General features: G+C 38.2%; 1 protein-coding gene across 1 annotated transcript in view; it reads left to right on the forward strand.

The window, feature by feature from the left end:
• The window catches only part of TDP1 (tyrosyl-DNA phosphodiesterase 1), a 47,127-nt gene that overhangs the window by 14,479 nt on the left and 17,594 nt on the right, over positions 1–15,054 (forward strand). Inside the window, exons 11-13 of the mRNA XM_010292600.1 lie at positions 2,358–2,424; positions 8,609–8,716; positions 10,245–10,347. Of these exons, the coding sequence (XP_010290902.1) occupies positions 2,358–2,424; positions 8,609–8,716; positions 10,245–10,347 (278 nt within the window). The remainder of the gene's footprint in view (positions 1–2,357; positions 2,425–8,608; positions 8,717–10,244; positions 10,348–15,054) is intronic.

The raw sequence follows: 15,054 nt of genomic DNA on the forward strand, positions 1-15,054 counted from the left end.
TCTGGGGAACTATAGGCCTGTTAGCCTCACCTTGATCCCTGGGAAGGTGATGGAACAGCAACGTACTGTTCTGGGGCAAGAATAACACCGGGCACCAGTACACACACAGGGTTGATGCAAGGGGGAAACAGCTTTGCAGAAAAAGACCTGGGAGTGCTGGTGGTCACTAAGCTGAAGATGAGCCAGCAATGTGCCCTTGTGGCAAGAAGGCCAACAGCATCCTGGGCTGCATTTGGAAGCACATTGCCAGCAGGCTGAGTCACCTCTATTTAGCACTAGTGAGACCACATCTGGAGTGCTGTGTCCAGTTTTTTTATTTCCTAGTACAAGGCAGACTTGGAACCAAGTCCAGCAAAAGACCACGAAGATGCATAAGGGATTGGAACATCTGTCATATAAGGAGAGGTTGAGGGAGTTGGGTAATTTCTCAACCTGGAGAAGAGAACTTTACTGGGAGACCATATCAATGTGTATAAATACCTGATAGGAGGATGCAAAGTAGAGGCAGATTTTTTGCATGATGACCAGTGAAAGAATAAAGAGGCAAATTGAGATACAGAAGATTCCAGTGTACCCTTACAGCAAAAATGGTTTCTGATATTTAAATGGAACAGGTTGCTTGGAGAGGCTGTAGAGTCTCTATTCTTGGAGATACTCAAAACCTGACAGGACTTTGTACTGAGCAACGGTGCTCTGTTTGACCCTGCTTTAAGCAGGGAGTTATTCCAGATGATCTCACAGAATCATTAAGGTTTGAGAAGACCTTTAAGATCATCAAGTCCAACCATCAACCCAACACCACCAAGCCCACTAAACCATATCCTGAAGTGCCACATCTATATATTTTTTGAACGCTTCCACTGATGATGACTCCACCACCTCCCGGGGCAGCCTGTTCCAATGCTTGACCACTCTCTCCGTAAAGAAATTTTTCCTACTATCTAGTCTAAACCTTCCCCGGCACAACTTGTGGCCACTTCCTCTTGTCCTATTGCTGGTTACTTGGGAGAAGAGACCAACACCCATCTCGCCACAACCCCCTTTCAGGTAGTTGTAGAGAGTGATAAGGTCTCTCGTCAGCCGCCTCTTCTCCAAACTGAACAACCCCAGTTCCCTCATCTGCTTCCTTGTAAGACTTGTTCTCCAGACCCCTCACCAGCTTCGTTGCCCTTCTCTGGACATGCTCCAGCACCTCAACGTCCTTCTTGTAGTGAGGGGCCCAAAACTGAACACAGTATGCAAGGTGTGGCATCTCCAGAGAGTGCTTCCAACTTCAACAATTCAGTGATTCTTTGGCATTACTGAATCTATAAACATGTGTTCCTGTTCCAAGTAGGATACCTATGCTCCTATGTATTATGAAGCAGAGTAGCTGTTGAGCTCTAGTTTTAACAATTGGTAGAATTTAAACACAGGGCTAGCAGGAGTGCTTTCAGCTCTCTATCTTTCCTCTGAATTGAGCAGTGCTTGGGCATATGTAGAAACTGCAGCTAGTGAGTTTTTAGGTAGCTGTGGCTCCTGCAAGTAAGTTAGGGTCTTTTGAAATACATCTGGTTGTCTACAGCATCAGTTTAGCAAAGTTGATACTCTTGAAAGTCAGAGGCGCAGTCTGTGCAATGACTCCTTACCATCATTTCTTTCATTCTCTGAAATACCTTGGTGAATGATGTAACTCTGTATATGTGCAAATGAACAGCCCTGTGGACTCCCGCAGTTAGCGCATCTCTGAGAGCAGTAAAGCTTTTGTAGCAGGTCCTTGTGCTGTCTTCTAGGACAGGTTGAATGAAGTAGGTTTTGCATCATGTTTTTAATACGCAACACTACTGTAATTCAGTATGCCGTGGCTGATTGCTCCTTGTTAAATTCATTTCAAGAAATCACAACATGCATTAGCCAAAGACCAAATCAATACAAACACAATTTCATCAGAGAAGTTCTTGCTCTTTAAAATAATGTTGTTTGGTTTGTTGGTTTTTGTTGGTTTTTTCTGAAAGCTGCTTGTTTTATTCCTTCTAGCTTGTATGGGTAGTGATTCTAATCTGTTGATATCAAGTGGTATCATAACAAAAAGTTACCCATAAACATCTGTCTTCTAAGAGGACTTAATTATATAACCTCTGTGCTGTTTCTCTTTTTCCTAGTGTAAATCTGCAACATAACGTTTAGGAACGTCTTAAATTTTAAGAATGAAAAAAAAAAAAACCACCTATATACCGGTTTATACTACTGGAGAATGTAATATTTTTCTGAAAATAGGTCGTGAGGATAGTACAGATAACTTACTCCCTGAGATGCTTGCTTACTTTTAGAATGTCTTTCAAAAAACAAATGTACATGTTCTATTTTTTTTCTTTAAGCTGGTGGCTCGCTTCCATACAGTATACAGACAGCACAGAAACAGCTGTGGTTGCATTCCTATTTTCAGTAAGTGGAACTCAATTCTTTAGAAAATTGGTGGGATGTCTTTTTTCTTAGACTCTATGTTTAAACTTACAGTGCTGTAATGTTTGAGTGTTAAAAGCAAATTAAGGGGAAGCATGATATTCTTAAACTCCTTAAAATAAAAGCCTTTAGCTCCTTATCTGCTGGTCAAAAGGTGCTATTTACCTGTAAAAGTTATGTGGCATACTGTTGCTAATGGAGGACACTACCAGATTTTTGGATTCTGTAAACTTCTAGTTAAGCTTTCCTTCTCTGAACTGAAATAATGCTACTTTTCTTTTTTTCTTTCTCTTTTGTTTTTTTACAGTAGTATTTCACTTTCCCACTTGTGCCTCGGTATAAACAGGATTTCAGCTGTGCCACAACAGGGTTAGGAAGGCTCTTTTTGTTTGTTTTTTGAGTGCAGCAGTCCTGCTGTAAGAATTCTCAGTCCCTTATGCTAATACCATCTTTTGTTAAAGGTGCCTGACGTTTTCCATTAAGAACTTCTATTTTCACTTGCTACTAATATTGCCAAATTCTAAGTCTAACACATTCCATACCAGATGTCTCCCTCAGGCTGAATCTTTAAAGACTTTAGTGTGTTTTGAGAACAATGGGGAGAAGTTGTTTTTCATAGATTTAAAAAAAATTAAATCTGGTAACCTCCACAGCTCCCCAATCTTTTCACCACAGAAACTTTTAACTCTTCCAGGTGGAAGTTGCACTAGTAAGATAAGTTACCTGTATCTAAGTAAGAGTTTGGACAGTTATGTGTATATTCAGAGGGCTAAGAATACAATTGCTAGTTGCAGAGACCATCTTCCATTCTGGAGTGAACATGATTGCTGCTGTGAGATTTGCTGGTCAATGTCCACAAAATGGAACTGGAGCAGAAAGCACGTGAGGCTTTGTCTCTCCTGCCTTTGAAGCCTTCCCTCTGAGCACATTCAGCAATAGAAGAAAGCTACAAACACCTTCAAGACTTCATGATTGTTCAGTTATGATTCAGAAAGTGAGGAGATCATAAAACAGGGCATTTTCAGCCTTAATTCAGGGCATATACCTCATGAGAATCTTATGGGAAGAAAAACCTTTTTTCAGTTAGTCTCTTATTTAGTGAGCAGAACATTACTTGATAATTGTTTTATTCCTGTTTAATGAGAAAACACCCACATACCTGTCTCTGGGCATATTAGGGTCCTGCTCTGGCAACAAAAGGGCCGTTTTAAATTTATCTGTCAAATTGGTTGCACATGACAAATGGCCCTGCATAATTGCTTTGTAGTGACTACCCAGAGGCAGATTCTTACCCTGCAGTAGTACAAGACACTAGTCTTTGAAGAACTAGTCTTTGAAGAGAGCCTGCATGTAAGCTGTTACCGTAGAGCAGATGTCATACAGAAGCTTCTTATCGCTGGTAACCTGAGACACACAGAAAATGGTAGGTCCTGTTTCAATAGAGTAAGTAGAAGATGACCTATTTTAAAGGCTTGCCATAATGCAAAGCTTTGGGCAGTAGAAGGATTAGAGGAATTTGTCTTTACCTCACTGGAAAATAATGCGAAACCAGCAAGAAACTAGATATCCTACCAGAGTTGAAAGAAGAGAAATGTATTTAAATGTATTTGTATTTACAGTAAAGGAGAAGGAATAGGTTAATGGAGTTGGTAAATGGTGTCCTGTAGTCTTGCCCAAAGAGGTGGAACCTCTGTCCCAGGCATACAATTTTTATAACATCTGTGGGCTGCTTCTCTATCTCTTCTGCCAGTTGAGTATATTTAACTAACCTGTCATGCAGTGCTGAATTGTAATTTCTCAAAAGAATAAGCTTATGAAACTCAATATTGAGTTCACTTTTCTGATTGTAGCAAATGATTACTAGACTGCTTTGTTAGATTTGCTACTGTGTAAATGGTGCAATTTGCTCAGTTTTCTCTCATTTTTTTCTTTTCAGTATTACTCACTGATAAGGAAAGATTTGCAATGCTTAATGATTTATGTTAACTACTACTTTTGAAACAGTTGATCAGCTTTAACAGTACATAAAATATTGTATTTTAATGCTCATTTTAATTGATTGACTTTTAATGCCACATGCCTTATGTTTGTGCAGTTACCTTGCAAATTTTTATTTTCAAAGAATGGAAGAAACTGGTTTGACAAGAGCTAGTTTGACTTGCTGTTGACAACTCCATAACCGTAGTTGTATTAGAGCTTTATGTGTTCTTCAGGCCTGTAGAGTTTTGAAGTGTAAAGATATTTCTTGTTGATTCAAAGAACTATAGTGTTGTTCACCTAATGTCATAAAAGATGAGGGATATGGAGTATTTACACAGAGGAGGACCTACTGTTCTCTTATGGTTGAGACTGAGTTGTTTTAACTATGCTCAAGCCTTGTTGCCAGTCACTGGCCCAGTCACTGTTTGAAGTAAGAACTAAATGATGAAAAAGGTGGTGGTGTAGAAAATCAGCTATTCCTGGCTGTGCTTATGGGTTGAGCATGTCTGCACAGATTTTTCAGGATGTTAGGGCTATCTGGCTTCCCTGCCTCAGTAGATCCACTTGTAAAGGGGCCTGCGTCTGCACTTTTACATCATTTGTGCCAGAAATATCAGACACTGGTGGCAACTGATACTTGCTGTATATCTTCCAGCTAAATGCGCTGTGACTGCAGTGTAGTCTTCTTTTCAAACTCAAAAATTCATTGCAGAGTAAAACAAATATCATATTTAAAGAAACATACTTCTGAAATTTAGCAAGTAATTCAGTACATAAAGTAAAAAAAGCAACAACTTAAGTATTCACATTTATAGTGCAGTCCAAGTGAGTGCAAAGTATTTTCCGTGTTGCAAAAAAATACCTTATTCATGGTAGAGAACATTTTTTGCCTCTTCCTTTCCTCTCAGAAAAACGAAATTACATGAAATTCAAAAATAGCTATTGGAAAAATGGAGGGGTAGGAGGGGCAAAAGCTGTTGTGTTTTAGGAGTTGGAAAGTAGATTAACTCTTTAATTCAGTGTACCTAATCATCACATTAGAGGCCGGGTAATTAAAAAGAAAAAAGAAAAGCTGCTGACTGAAATGACTTAGAAGACTGGGAGGGAGAGAGTAGCAAGTTACTGGCAAAAATGTCAGGATTAGTGCTCTAAAGTCAGCGTTAAGCTGTATTAGTGATAAGGATTCTAGTCCTAGGAATGTAAAAGAATAAAAAACCTAGCAAAAAGGCTTTCATGTTTTACTGTTCAAATTCTGATAATACCTACTTGCGTAACTCCTTTTCCTCACGCCATACTTGAGCTCTTAGTTTATGTGGTACCATGACCTCTGTCAAAAAAACTACTTCAAACTGCAGTTGTGCACCATAAAATTTCTCAAAGGTAGGTTCATTTAACTTCCCATACTTATCTCTGAGATGAATATGCCTGAAGTTTACTGCAACATGAGATCAGTCCTGTGTTCATCCTCTGCGAACTGCATTCTGATGAAGACTTTACAGCTTAAAAAGTGTTAAGCCAATTTGACTAGAAGTAGCCTGAAATTATTATAATTGACATATGTTCTCATCCTTGGTGTGCAAAGCAACTGTGCTTGTATTTTACTTCAGGGTTTTTGTAATCTGTTTTGGCTTTTTTTGTCTAAAATATGCCAGGAAAGGTCCGTGGTGAAATTGAAATTTAGCTATATTAAGAATAGATTAAATGAGATACTGTACCCATCTGAAACCCCTTACAGTTCTTCTATTCTATCACTCCATTATGCAGGCTAGAGATAAGCTGACTTTTAGGCTGAAGGGAAAACATTTCTTAAATACTTCTTTGCTAATAATGCTTTTACTGAAAGTGGTAGTACTTTTGCTAAAACACAATACTTAATTTTATCTGTCAAAGATGAGGAGGCAAAAAGGCAGTAGACTGAGATAGTATCTCAAAATTATTGCAGTTAATAGTGGGGGGAGAAGATTGTCCTCATGTAAGGCAGTGAGATAGATCTAAGGAAAATCTGTGTTCAATTCACAATTCTACTGTTTTTCCTCTTTTTCATTTCTACAATGTTACTGGAGTTACCTGATAATTTTTTGCCTTAAACTTAAAGGTAATGTTTATCTAAACTGTCAGTTGTGAGAGAAAAGCTATTAACAAAAATTGTTGAGTTATGGTAGTCTTGTATATCTGCGTGTATGTAAAGTGTAGATTTCTGTAGAACACTAGTTAGCTGTTTCTGTATCTTACATATCTTAGTCTGTTTGTCAAAAACAGACTTCAGTTTGCCTTGCATCAAAATATGAAGACGACTTTTTGGTCCAAGTGTGTCTGGAGCTGAATATGGCTTCACCAAGGGCAAGTCCTGTGTGAACAACTTAGTGGCCTTCTATGATGGAGTGACTACATTAGTGGACAAGGGAAGAGGTACAAATGTTGTGTAACTGGACTTCTGTAAGGCCTTTAACACGGTCCCCCACAAGATCCTTCTTTCTAAATTGGAGAGAGATGGATTTGATGGGTGGACTGTGTAGTGGATGAGAAATTGGTAGGGTGGTCGCACCCAGAGGGTAGTGGTCAACGGCTCAATGTCCAGATGGACATCAGTGATGACAAGTGATGTCCCTTAGGGGTCTGTATTGAGACCAGTACTCTTTAATATCTTCATCAGTGACATAGTGTGATCAAGTGCACCCTCAGCAAGTTTGCAGATGACACCAAGCTGAGTGGTACAGTTGACAAGCCTGAGGGACAGGATGCCATCCAGAAGGTCCTGGACAAGCTCGAGGAATGAGCCCTTGTGAACCTCCTGAGATTCAACAAGGCCAAGTGTAGGGTCCTGCACCTGGATTGGGGCAACCCCTGGTGTCAATATAGTCTGGGGGATGAAGGGATTGAGAGCAGCCCTGCCGAAAAGGACTTGAGGGTGTTGGTGGATGAAAAGCTGGACATGAGCCAGCAATGTGCACTTGCAGCCCAGAAGGCCAACCACATGCTAGGCTGTATGAAAAGTAGCATGGCCAGCAGGTCGAGGGAGGTGATTCTGCCCCTGTGCTCTGCTCTGGTGAGGCCCTACCTGGAGTCCGGCATCCAGCTCCGGAGCCCTCAGTACAAGGAAAGTCATGGATCTGTTGGAGCGGGTCCAGAGGAGGGCCACAAAAATGATCAGAGGGATAGAACATGTCTCCTCTGAGGACGGGCTGAGAGAGTTGGGGTTGTTCAGCCTGAGAAGAGAAGGCTCCAGGGACACCTTATTGCAGCCTTTCAGTAGTTAAAGGGGGGCTTCTAAGAAAAATGAGGACAGACTTTTTAGCAGGGCCTGTTGCGATAGGACAAGGAGCAATGGTTTTAAACTAAGAGGGCAGATTTAGGCTAGATAGAACGAGGAAATTTTTCAGAATGAGGGTGGTGAAACATTGGCACAGGTTGCCCAGAGAGGTGGTAGATGCCCCATGCCTGGAAACGTTCAAGGACAGGTTGGACAGGGCTCTGAGCAACTTGCTCTAGTTGAAGATGTCCCTGCTCATTGCAGGGGGGGTTGGACTATATGACCTTTGAAGGTCCCTTCCAACCCAAACTATTCTATGATTTTGTAACTTTGATGCTGAAGTACCCCAGCAATGGGTGGTTGTTCTAAAGTAGTTTCTATATATGTAGATAGATATCTCTACTATCAAGCCCTCAAATTTCTCAGAGACTTAGGGGCACAGAAAGGGGAGGAAGGGTAGTGTCAACAATCTGTCAGTTGCTCCCTGACTTTACTTCATGCATAGTAAATTGTAATGAGCTTGGGAATTTTGTGAGGTTTAATTTGGTGTCAAGCTCCTTTGCTTAAAGGCATAACCACTGATAGCCTTCAAAGAAGAAATATTGGTTGAAAGTTTGGACTTAAGTTTCTTGAGTGCTAGCTGAAGGAGAGGAATAGAAAAACGTTTTAAGAGAGCCTGAGGAGACTATCTGTCTGGTTTGTTTGTAAAGGAAAAAAAAAAAAAAATCCTGCCCTTCTGGCTTCTAGTAAAATTGGATTTCAAGATTAAAAATTCAGTTAAATAACTATTTTCAACCTTTCTGTGGGGGGAAGAAGTATTAAATGTGACAAATACAGGGTAGTATTACTGAAAACATGGCACTGTAGTATGGTGAGGTTTTTTTTTAGACCTCAAAATAAAACTGCATATGAAAAGAGTTCTTTCTTTTTTTCTAGCATATGGTCAGCAGAAATCTCAGGTCGAAGTCATGCTATACCTCACATTAAGACATACATGAGACCCTCTCCTGACTTCCAGAAGATTGCATGGTTCTTAGTTACAAGGTAAGAAACTAACCTCTCACAAAAAAAACAGACATATATAAAGTTCTTGTCAGTTGGAGGCCCAGGTGAGTTACTGCCATAATACTCATAATACTGTAAGTAATCATATGAATTTTTGTCCATATTTAGTATTTCTTCATTACGTTGCCCCTTTTGGGGGTTGCAAGCTGAAATGATTCTATCAGGAACTGTTGGCAATCACACTAAAATCTTGTCTGAGCTGTACCTGCCAATTTTGGGGTTCAGCATAAACTGAATAAGTATTTTTAAACCTTGGGTTGATTTTCTTTAACATGTGCTGGTTTGTACGAAGTAGATCCCAAAACAGATATTTTGGTTTGTACAAAATAGATATGGATTAAGCCTAAGTTTATCCTTGCACTGCTTTATTACAAAACATGTAGATACCTAATAATTGGAACCTGACCTTTTGTCAGATTGAGTTGTTCAGCATTCTAGCTTGAAGTCTAGCTTTGTATTTCTATTGTTTGGTTTTTAAAGAAGCCAAAAGAGGGAGCAAGAAATTTCTTGATGTGAGGGGACAATGTCTTATTGTGAATGAAAAATACAGATATGTTTATTTTGTCAAAACTTTTTTTTGCAACCCTGTATACTATAGATCATGATCTTTATATCTTTACTCTTAAATACTCAGTTATTTTAATCTTTTTACTCTTTATATTCTGGCTTTTTAAACTTCTTCACTCATTGATACTGTTGCCTGCATTAGTGATTAAGGTGATTTTTAAAGGATTTAAATCAAACAAATGTGATGCTGAGTCCCCCTAATACAAAAATTCATGGTTGCTTTTATTTTTTTCTCATGTTTCTTCTATGCCACCATTTGCTACTCTCAAAAAGCATCCAGTATGTTTGTCAGTTAAAACGTAATGTTTAAGCTTTGTATTTTGCTGTAGAAGTAGGTTTTGACAACAGAATTGCATTTATTTTTTGACTGCAAACCTGATTTACTTCATAGCAGATACTGATGAAGGATCTGCTAGAACATGGTTCTGAACAGCATAGTGAAACAACAATGCCTCTTTGATAAATACTTGTTTTCATAAATATATCAGAGAACAAAATGCCAGGAGCCAAAGATATTGTTTAACACTTGTAAAAATGCTTTGTACTAAATGTATTATAATGTAACTAGTCATAATTAAGCTTAGCCTTTAATCCTCTTAAGTCATCAAATTGAAGCTGTTTACCAATACCAAGTGCCTTTCTGAAATTTGCAGAGAAGACTCAAAAGGCTGAATTTGTCTTCTAGATCTATATGACACAAGTAGGCTTGTATAATTATCCATGTGTTGTATGAATACCTTTCTATATATTGTCTCTGTTACTCCCACTGTGCTGTAAAAATGGCAATAAGGAATAACACCCAAATCGCTTTTTTTGAAAAGACTGTTCTAATTGAAGTGAAGGTCTCCTGCTAGAATTGCATTGCTACAGCTGTGGTACTTAAGCATTTTCTGCTGTGAAGATTATGCCTCACTGTGAAATGCTTTGTTTCTCTTTGCAGTGCCAATCTGTCTAAAGCAGCTTGGGGAGCTCTGGAGAAAAATGGTACCCAACTGATGATACGTTCTTACGAACTTGGAGTCCTTTTCTTGCCTTCAGCATTTGTAAGTCCATAGTTCAAGTACAGATCTTGGGATATGCTGAGAATCTGCAAATAATGATGAATAAAAATGTGACTGAATAATCTACTTACTAGGTTCTGTGTTTCCAGGTTAGAAAGCTAATAGCAAGTGGAGTTTACACAAGGTGGTATTTAAAATGGAAACAGTCTGTTTACCTACACAGCAAGTATGGATTGGTATTGATGTGACTTTTGCTGTGTTACTGAAATCAATTATATTTTACAATTGTAATATATACTAAATGTTGCTGGAAAGGATGATCAAATCCCTTTTTGTGCTTCTTAAAATTAGGCTGTGAGTGCATATTCACACTGAACTGATGCATAGGGGTGGTAACTTGAAAAACAATTCCTAATGCTGCACTGATTGCTGTTCTTGTTCTTTTCCTGAAATGCATTTGCGAAGCCATGTGACTGTCTCTTCTCAAACTTTCTGCTTTGAGAACAAGTTCTCAAATGTGTCTTCAAAAATATCTGATACAAATCTAAGAGCATCTTGATAAAAGGCTCTTTAGAAGCTGAAGGATTGTAGCTTCCAAACCTATGTGACAGCAGTCTCAGTATGTAGAAGACAAATTTGACTCAAAATAACTATTTTTCTAGTGTGTGTGGGGCAGAGGATTGGGAGACTTGAAATGTTTTTGTGGTAACTAAGGTCCCTCTAGCTTGTAGTCTAGTCTTAGTGCAGTTGTAGCAGGTGCCATGGGGATTAGCACAATAAACAGTAGGTATGTGATATCTCTTTAGTATATGTTCCCTATGATTTGTTTTAAAGGCTTTCCAGGATGAAAATTGTATCCAGACCATGATGGGTAATAGCCATAACTTTGCTTATTCTCTTAACACATAAAGTTCCTCATTGAACTACTCTTGCTGGTTTTCTTAGTCTCCTGCAGAATCCTGTGGTAATGAGTCCTGTGACTTAATTGTGCATTGTATTTAAGAAAAAAAGCTTCCCTTTTTTGTTTTGATTTTTTTTGTCTTACCTAGTTCTACTGCCAGATAGTGGGGAGATGTGAGTTTCTTGTTCCTGTTGTTGATTTCTCCTTTCTGGTGAAGCTACTAGCACCAAAATGTTATTAACAGCAGTTAATCTATGATCAGAAACCATTCAAACTCCTTCATGTGTGAAATTTGTCTTTTCCAGAGAAAAAAACTCCAAATTTCTCTGAAAAAGTGTTTGTGTGCTAAAAGTCCTTAGAAATATTTTTCTGATGAAAAATATGTCTTTCCTAGATAATGCTCATGGATGTTCACATAATGTTTCATCATTTCTGTTGATTAGTAATGTATTCCCAAATGAATATTTACTAATATTATGACATCGTAAAAATGTTTGCAGTTATACAGTTATGATAGGTAGTCTCCTAAGATGGCCATATTAAGGTTGATGGTTTCTGGCTGTAGCTAAAGAACTCCTGTATCTCTCTCTTGACGTTTATTAAGTAGTTCATGTCATAGTGTGGTCTCTGGTATTGTGAACCTTAGACAATCTCAGACATCATTCTCCATCATGGTTTATGTGGAAGAAGACTTTTAGAGAAAATGCATTGATCGCAGTTGGAAAGAAGAAAAATCCTACAACTTCCTATAGTAGGAAGCATTGGCTTTGGTATTGCTGCACTAAGAAAACAAAAACCTGCATCACTTGTGTAAACAACTATTGATAACAAGATAATGAAGTGTTGGGCAAAACAATTGTGCAGAAAGATTTTACTTTTAACACCAGCTGACCTCAAGGGGTAAAATAATGTTCAAAGAAGTTGGCTACTCTATATCCAGATGCTGCCAAGCAAAGAATTTACGTATGGTACTGGTATGATTGTAATTAGCGGATGAAGTTTTTTGTATGAACATAACTGATCACCAGATTGTGCAGTCATTTTGCATAATTTGAATATTCCTGTTCTGACTGGCTTTTCCATGCATTGCTAGTTTTGGAAAACATACTTCAAATGGGTAGGAAAGGAATAATTGAGGGGTTTTGCTGAGAGTGACCATACCTATTTCAGACCTAAGCAATTTGCAAAATTTTCACTTTAAAAAAAAACAAACAAACAAAGAAAACAAACCACAACAAAAAAAAAAACAAACTGAGAATGTTTGACTTCCATTCCATCCTGAATCTTGCATTCTACACAGGATTTCTTGCATGTGGCGGGGGGGGTGCCAGAACATTTTCAGAGAGCCAAAACTTACGAAAAAAGATGCTGAATTTTCTTCCCCACACCTGACATTGTAAGTCTTAATGCCTTTGATCTCACTGTTGTGAGGTTTTTCTATAACTAACTCAGTTTCATTGTAAAATCAGACTTCATTTTGATGTACAGAATTATTTGTTCAGGAGCATTTAATGTATTTATCAGAAATGTAAAAGATTCTGAAAAGCTTCTGAAGCACTTGAACCTTAGAAAATTTCAGCAATCTGAAGTTAAAACTTCACTTTCTTTGCAAACTAGTTAGACCTTTCTGTTATTAGTGACACTTTTAGCATTCGAGGTGTTTGTTTAGACCAAAATTATTAATGCTTTTGTTTCTGCTTACAGTTCAGTCGTAGCAGTTGGAGTAAAATCCACTTAGCCATTTAGGAGATTGAGAATTATTAAAAATATAAGTGTATTCTTACTGTTGCATCAAAATAACTAGAATTTAAATGCAGTGACTAAGTTTACTGATGATTAAAAATACGTTGGATACTTACTAAGCATCTGCTCCAGCTTTTAGCAGAAGCCTGCAGGCCTGTTTATACAAGAAAATTTAGAGATATTCTGCTATAAATCCAATATGACTACTCTACTAGTAATTACAACTGTAAAGAACGGTTTTGGTAAATGCTGTTGGGTAAGGAGTTGCTAATGAAGCTTAAGCCTCGTGGTCATCAGAGTGAGAGGCAAAAAAGATACTGGTTGGGTCTACTCTCATGAGAGGAAAGGTTTCACTGAAACACTGCAAAAATTTGACCTCTCTCCCTTCTTTGCCACACCTCTGTTTTAGGGACCAGAGGTAGTTCTGCTTGGTGTGGGAGGAGGGCTGCATTGCTTTGAATCTTAAGGGCTTTTCAGTAGTTTTTGCTTTGTTCTATGTTTATATACATGCACTAAATTTCATTATGAAATGAACCCCAGAGAACACTTGGTTTTCACAGCTATAATAGTCCTTGACTTCTGGCACTCTGTGTTTTCCTTTTGATCAGCCTTTTGGAAAAGGTAGTCAGGGTGTTCCTGTTCCAATCTCCACTATGTTCAGGAAAAGACCAAATTCACCTATTACTATATAGCTCTATGTTATTTTGACATTAGTTGAAGCAGCAAGCAGTGTGAAGACTTCCTGCAGTGCAGAAGAGTCACTGCTGAAAATTTGACCATTAAATAAGGGGATGAAAAATATTTATTTTGTTTTTAATGTTTGTAGTAGCAAAACTACACTAGGAACAAGAACTGTAATCTTGTAGGTTACGCCTGCAAGATAATACCACATTAGAGAAGTAGGATTTGTCTTCTGCCAATCTACTCCACTGCTCCCTACTCTCCAATTGTTGTAACTGTGCCCTAGAAAAAAATTTTGGGCTTTAAAACTGTAATAGTGTTATTGTGCTGCCCTATCCAACACCTGTGTAACTGTCAGCCTTACAGCAATAATGAAGTTGTTTTCATCTTGGGAGTGTCTAACTTCTTTCTTAATAAGAAAAAGTTGTAATGAAAAATACAGTTTCTGCATTGGTTTGTGATTTCTTTTTAAAGTTGAAAATAAATACAACTTATATTTCAAGTAGTTGGTGTCAAATGCAAAAGCTAGGGACTAGTATTTTCAAAACCGAACTTTCACTTGTACCCCTAACATGGTTACAGAAGTGTAAGCAAGCCGCATTGCGGAAGTGCGGGGTGTGGAGTGGTGGTGTTTGGAACCCAGTGACTTTTCAGAGTGCAGAAACATACATATTGGGAAGGTGAGTCACTGCCAACAAGTGAGTAAGTACTGCTGAAAAGAAATTTAACTTTAAGTATCAAGAATTGGAATGGCTGATGGTTTTTATATATATTGCAGCATAAATTTATCCTTATGATGTATGCATAATGCAATCTTATATCTGAAAGCCAAAAATAGCTTAATGCACACAAGATGTTTCTTGAGAATTGCCAGTTGACGGTTATAGCAGAGTTCAGTACAAACAGGCAAAACTGTCCAAGAACTGGAGCTAATACAGAGCCATGTTAAGTATCATGTTAAGGTATCATGTTAAGATTGCTGTGCTAGCAGTGTCCACATTAGTTTAAGGCTTCCTCAGGCATATCTGTACAAGCTGTTGTCATTAGTGACATTAGCCTTTCATTAATTAAATGCATTTGTAATGTTTTAGTAGACACCAATGACTTTGGCAAAGTTTTTCTTTATGCAGCTTTAGGAGTCAGCATCTCAAGACGATGGTTTTAGATATCTTTAAATGAGATTTTAATTTAGCATCCATAACTTGAGATAACTTGCTCTAAGGCTATGTTTCAGTCTAATACTCTGCAGTAGATTTTCTAGTAATAGGATTTGACCCTTGGTATCTCAGTCTGTCACAAATCATTCATTTCAAAGGTGTCATTAACCTTTAGAGATAAGAATTTTGTCTATTGGGCCATCCTTTGTCATCAAAGTCTATGGAAATTTTGTAACTATACTCAGTAAAAAGGGAGCCTTCAGCAGG

The sequence above is a fragment of the Phaethon lepturus genome, unplaced genomic scaffold, assembly GCF_000687285.1.
Source record: "Phaethon lepturus isolate BGI_N335 unplaced genomic scaffold, ASM68728v1 scaffold11268, whole genome shotgun sequence".
In the NCBI taxonomy this organism is placed as follows: Eukaryota; Metazoa; Chordata; class Aves; order Phaethontiformes; family Phaethontidae; genus Phaethon; species Phaethon lepturus.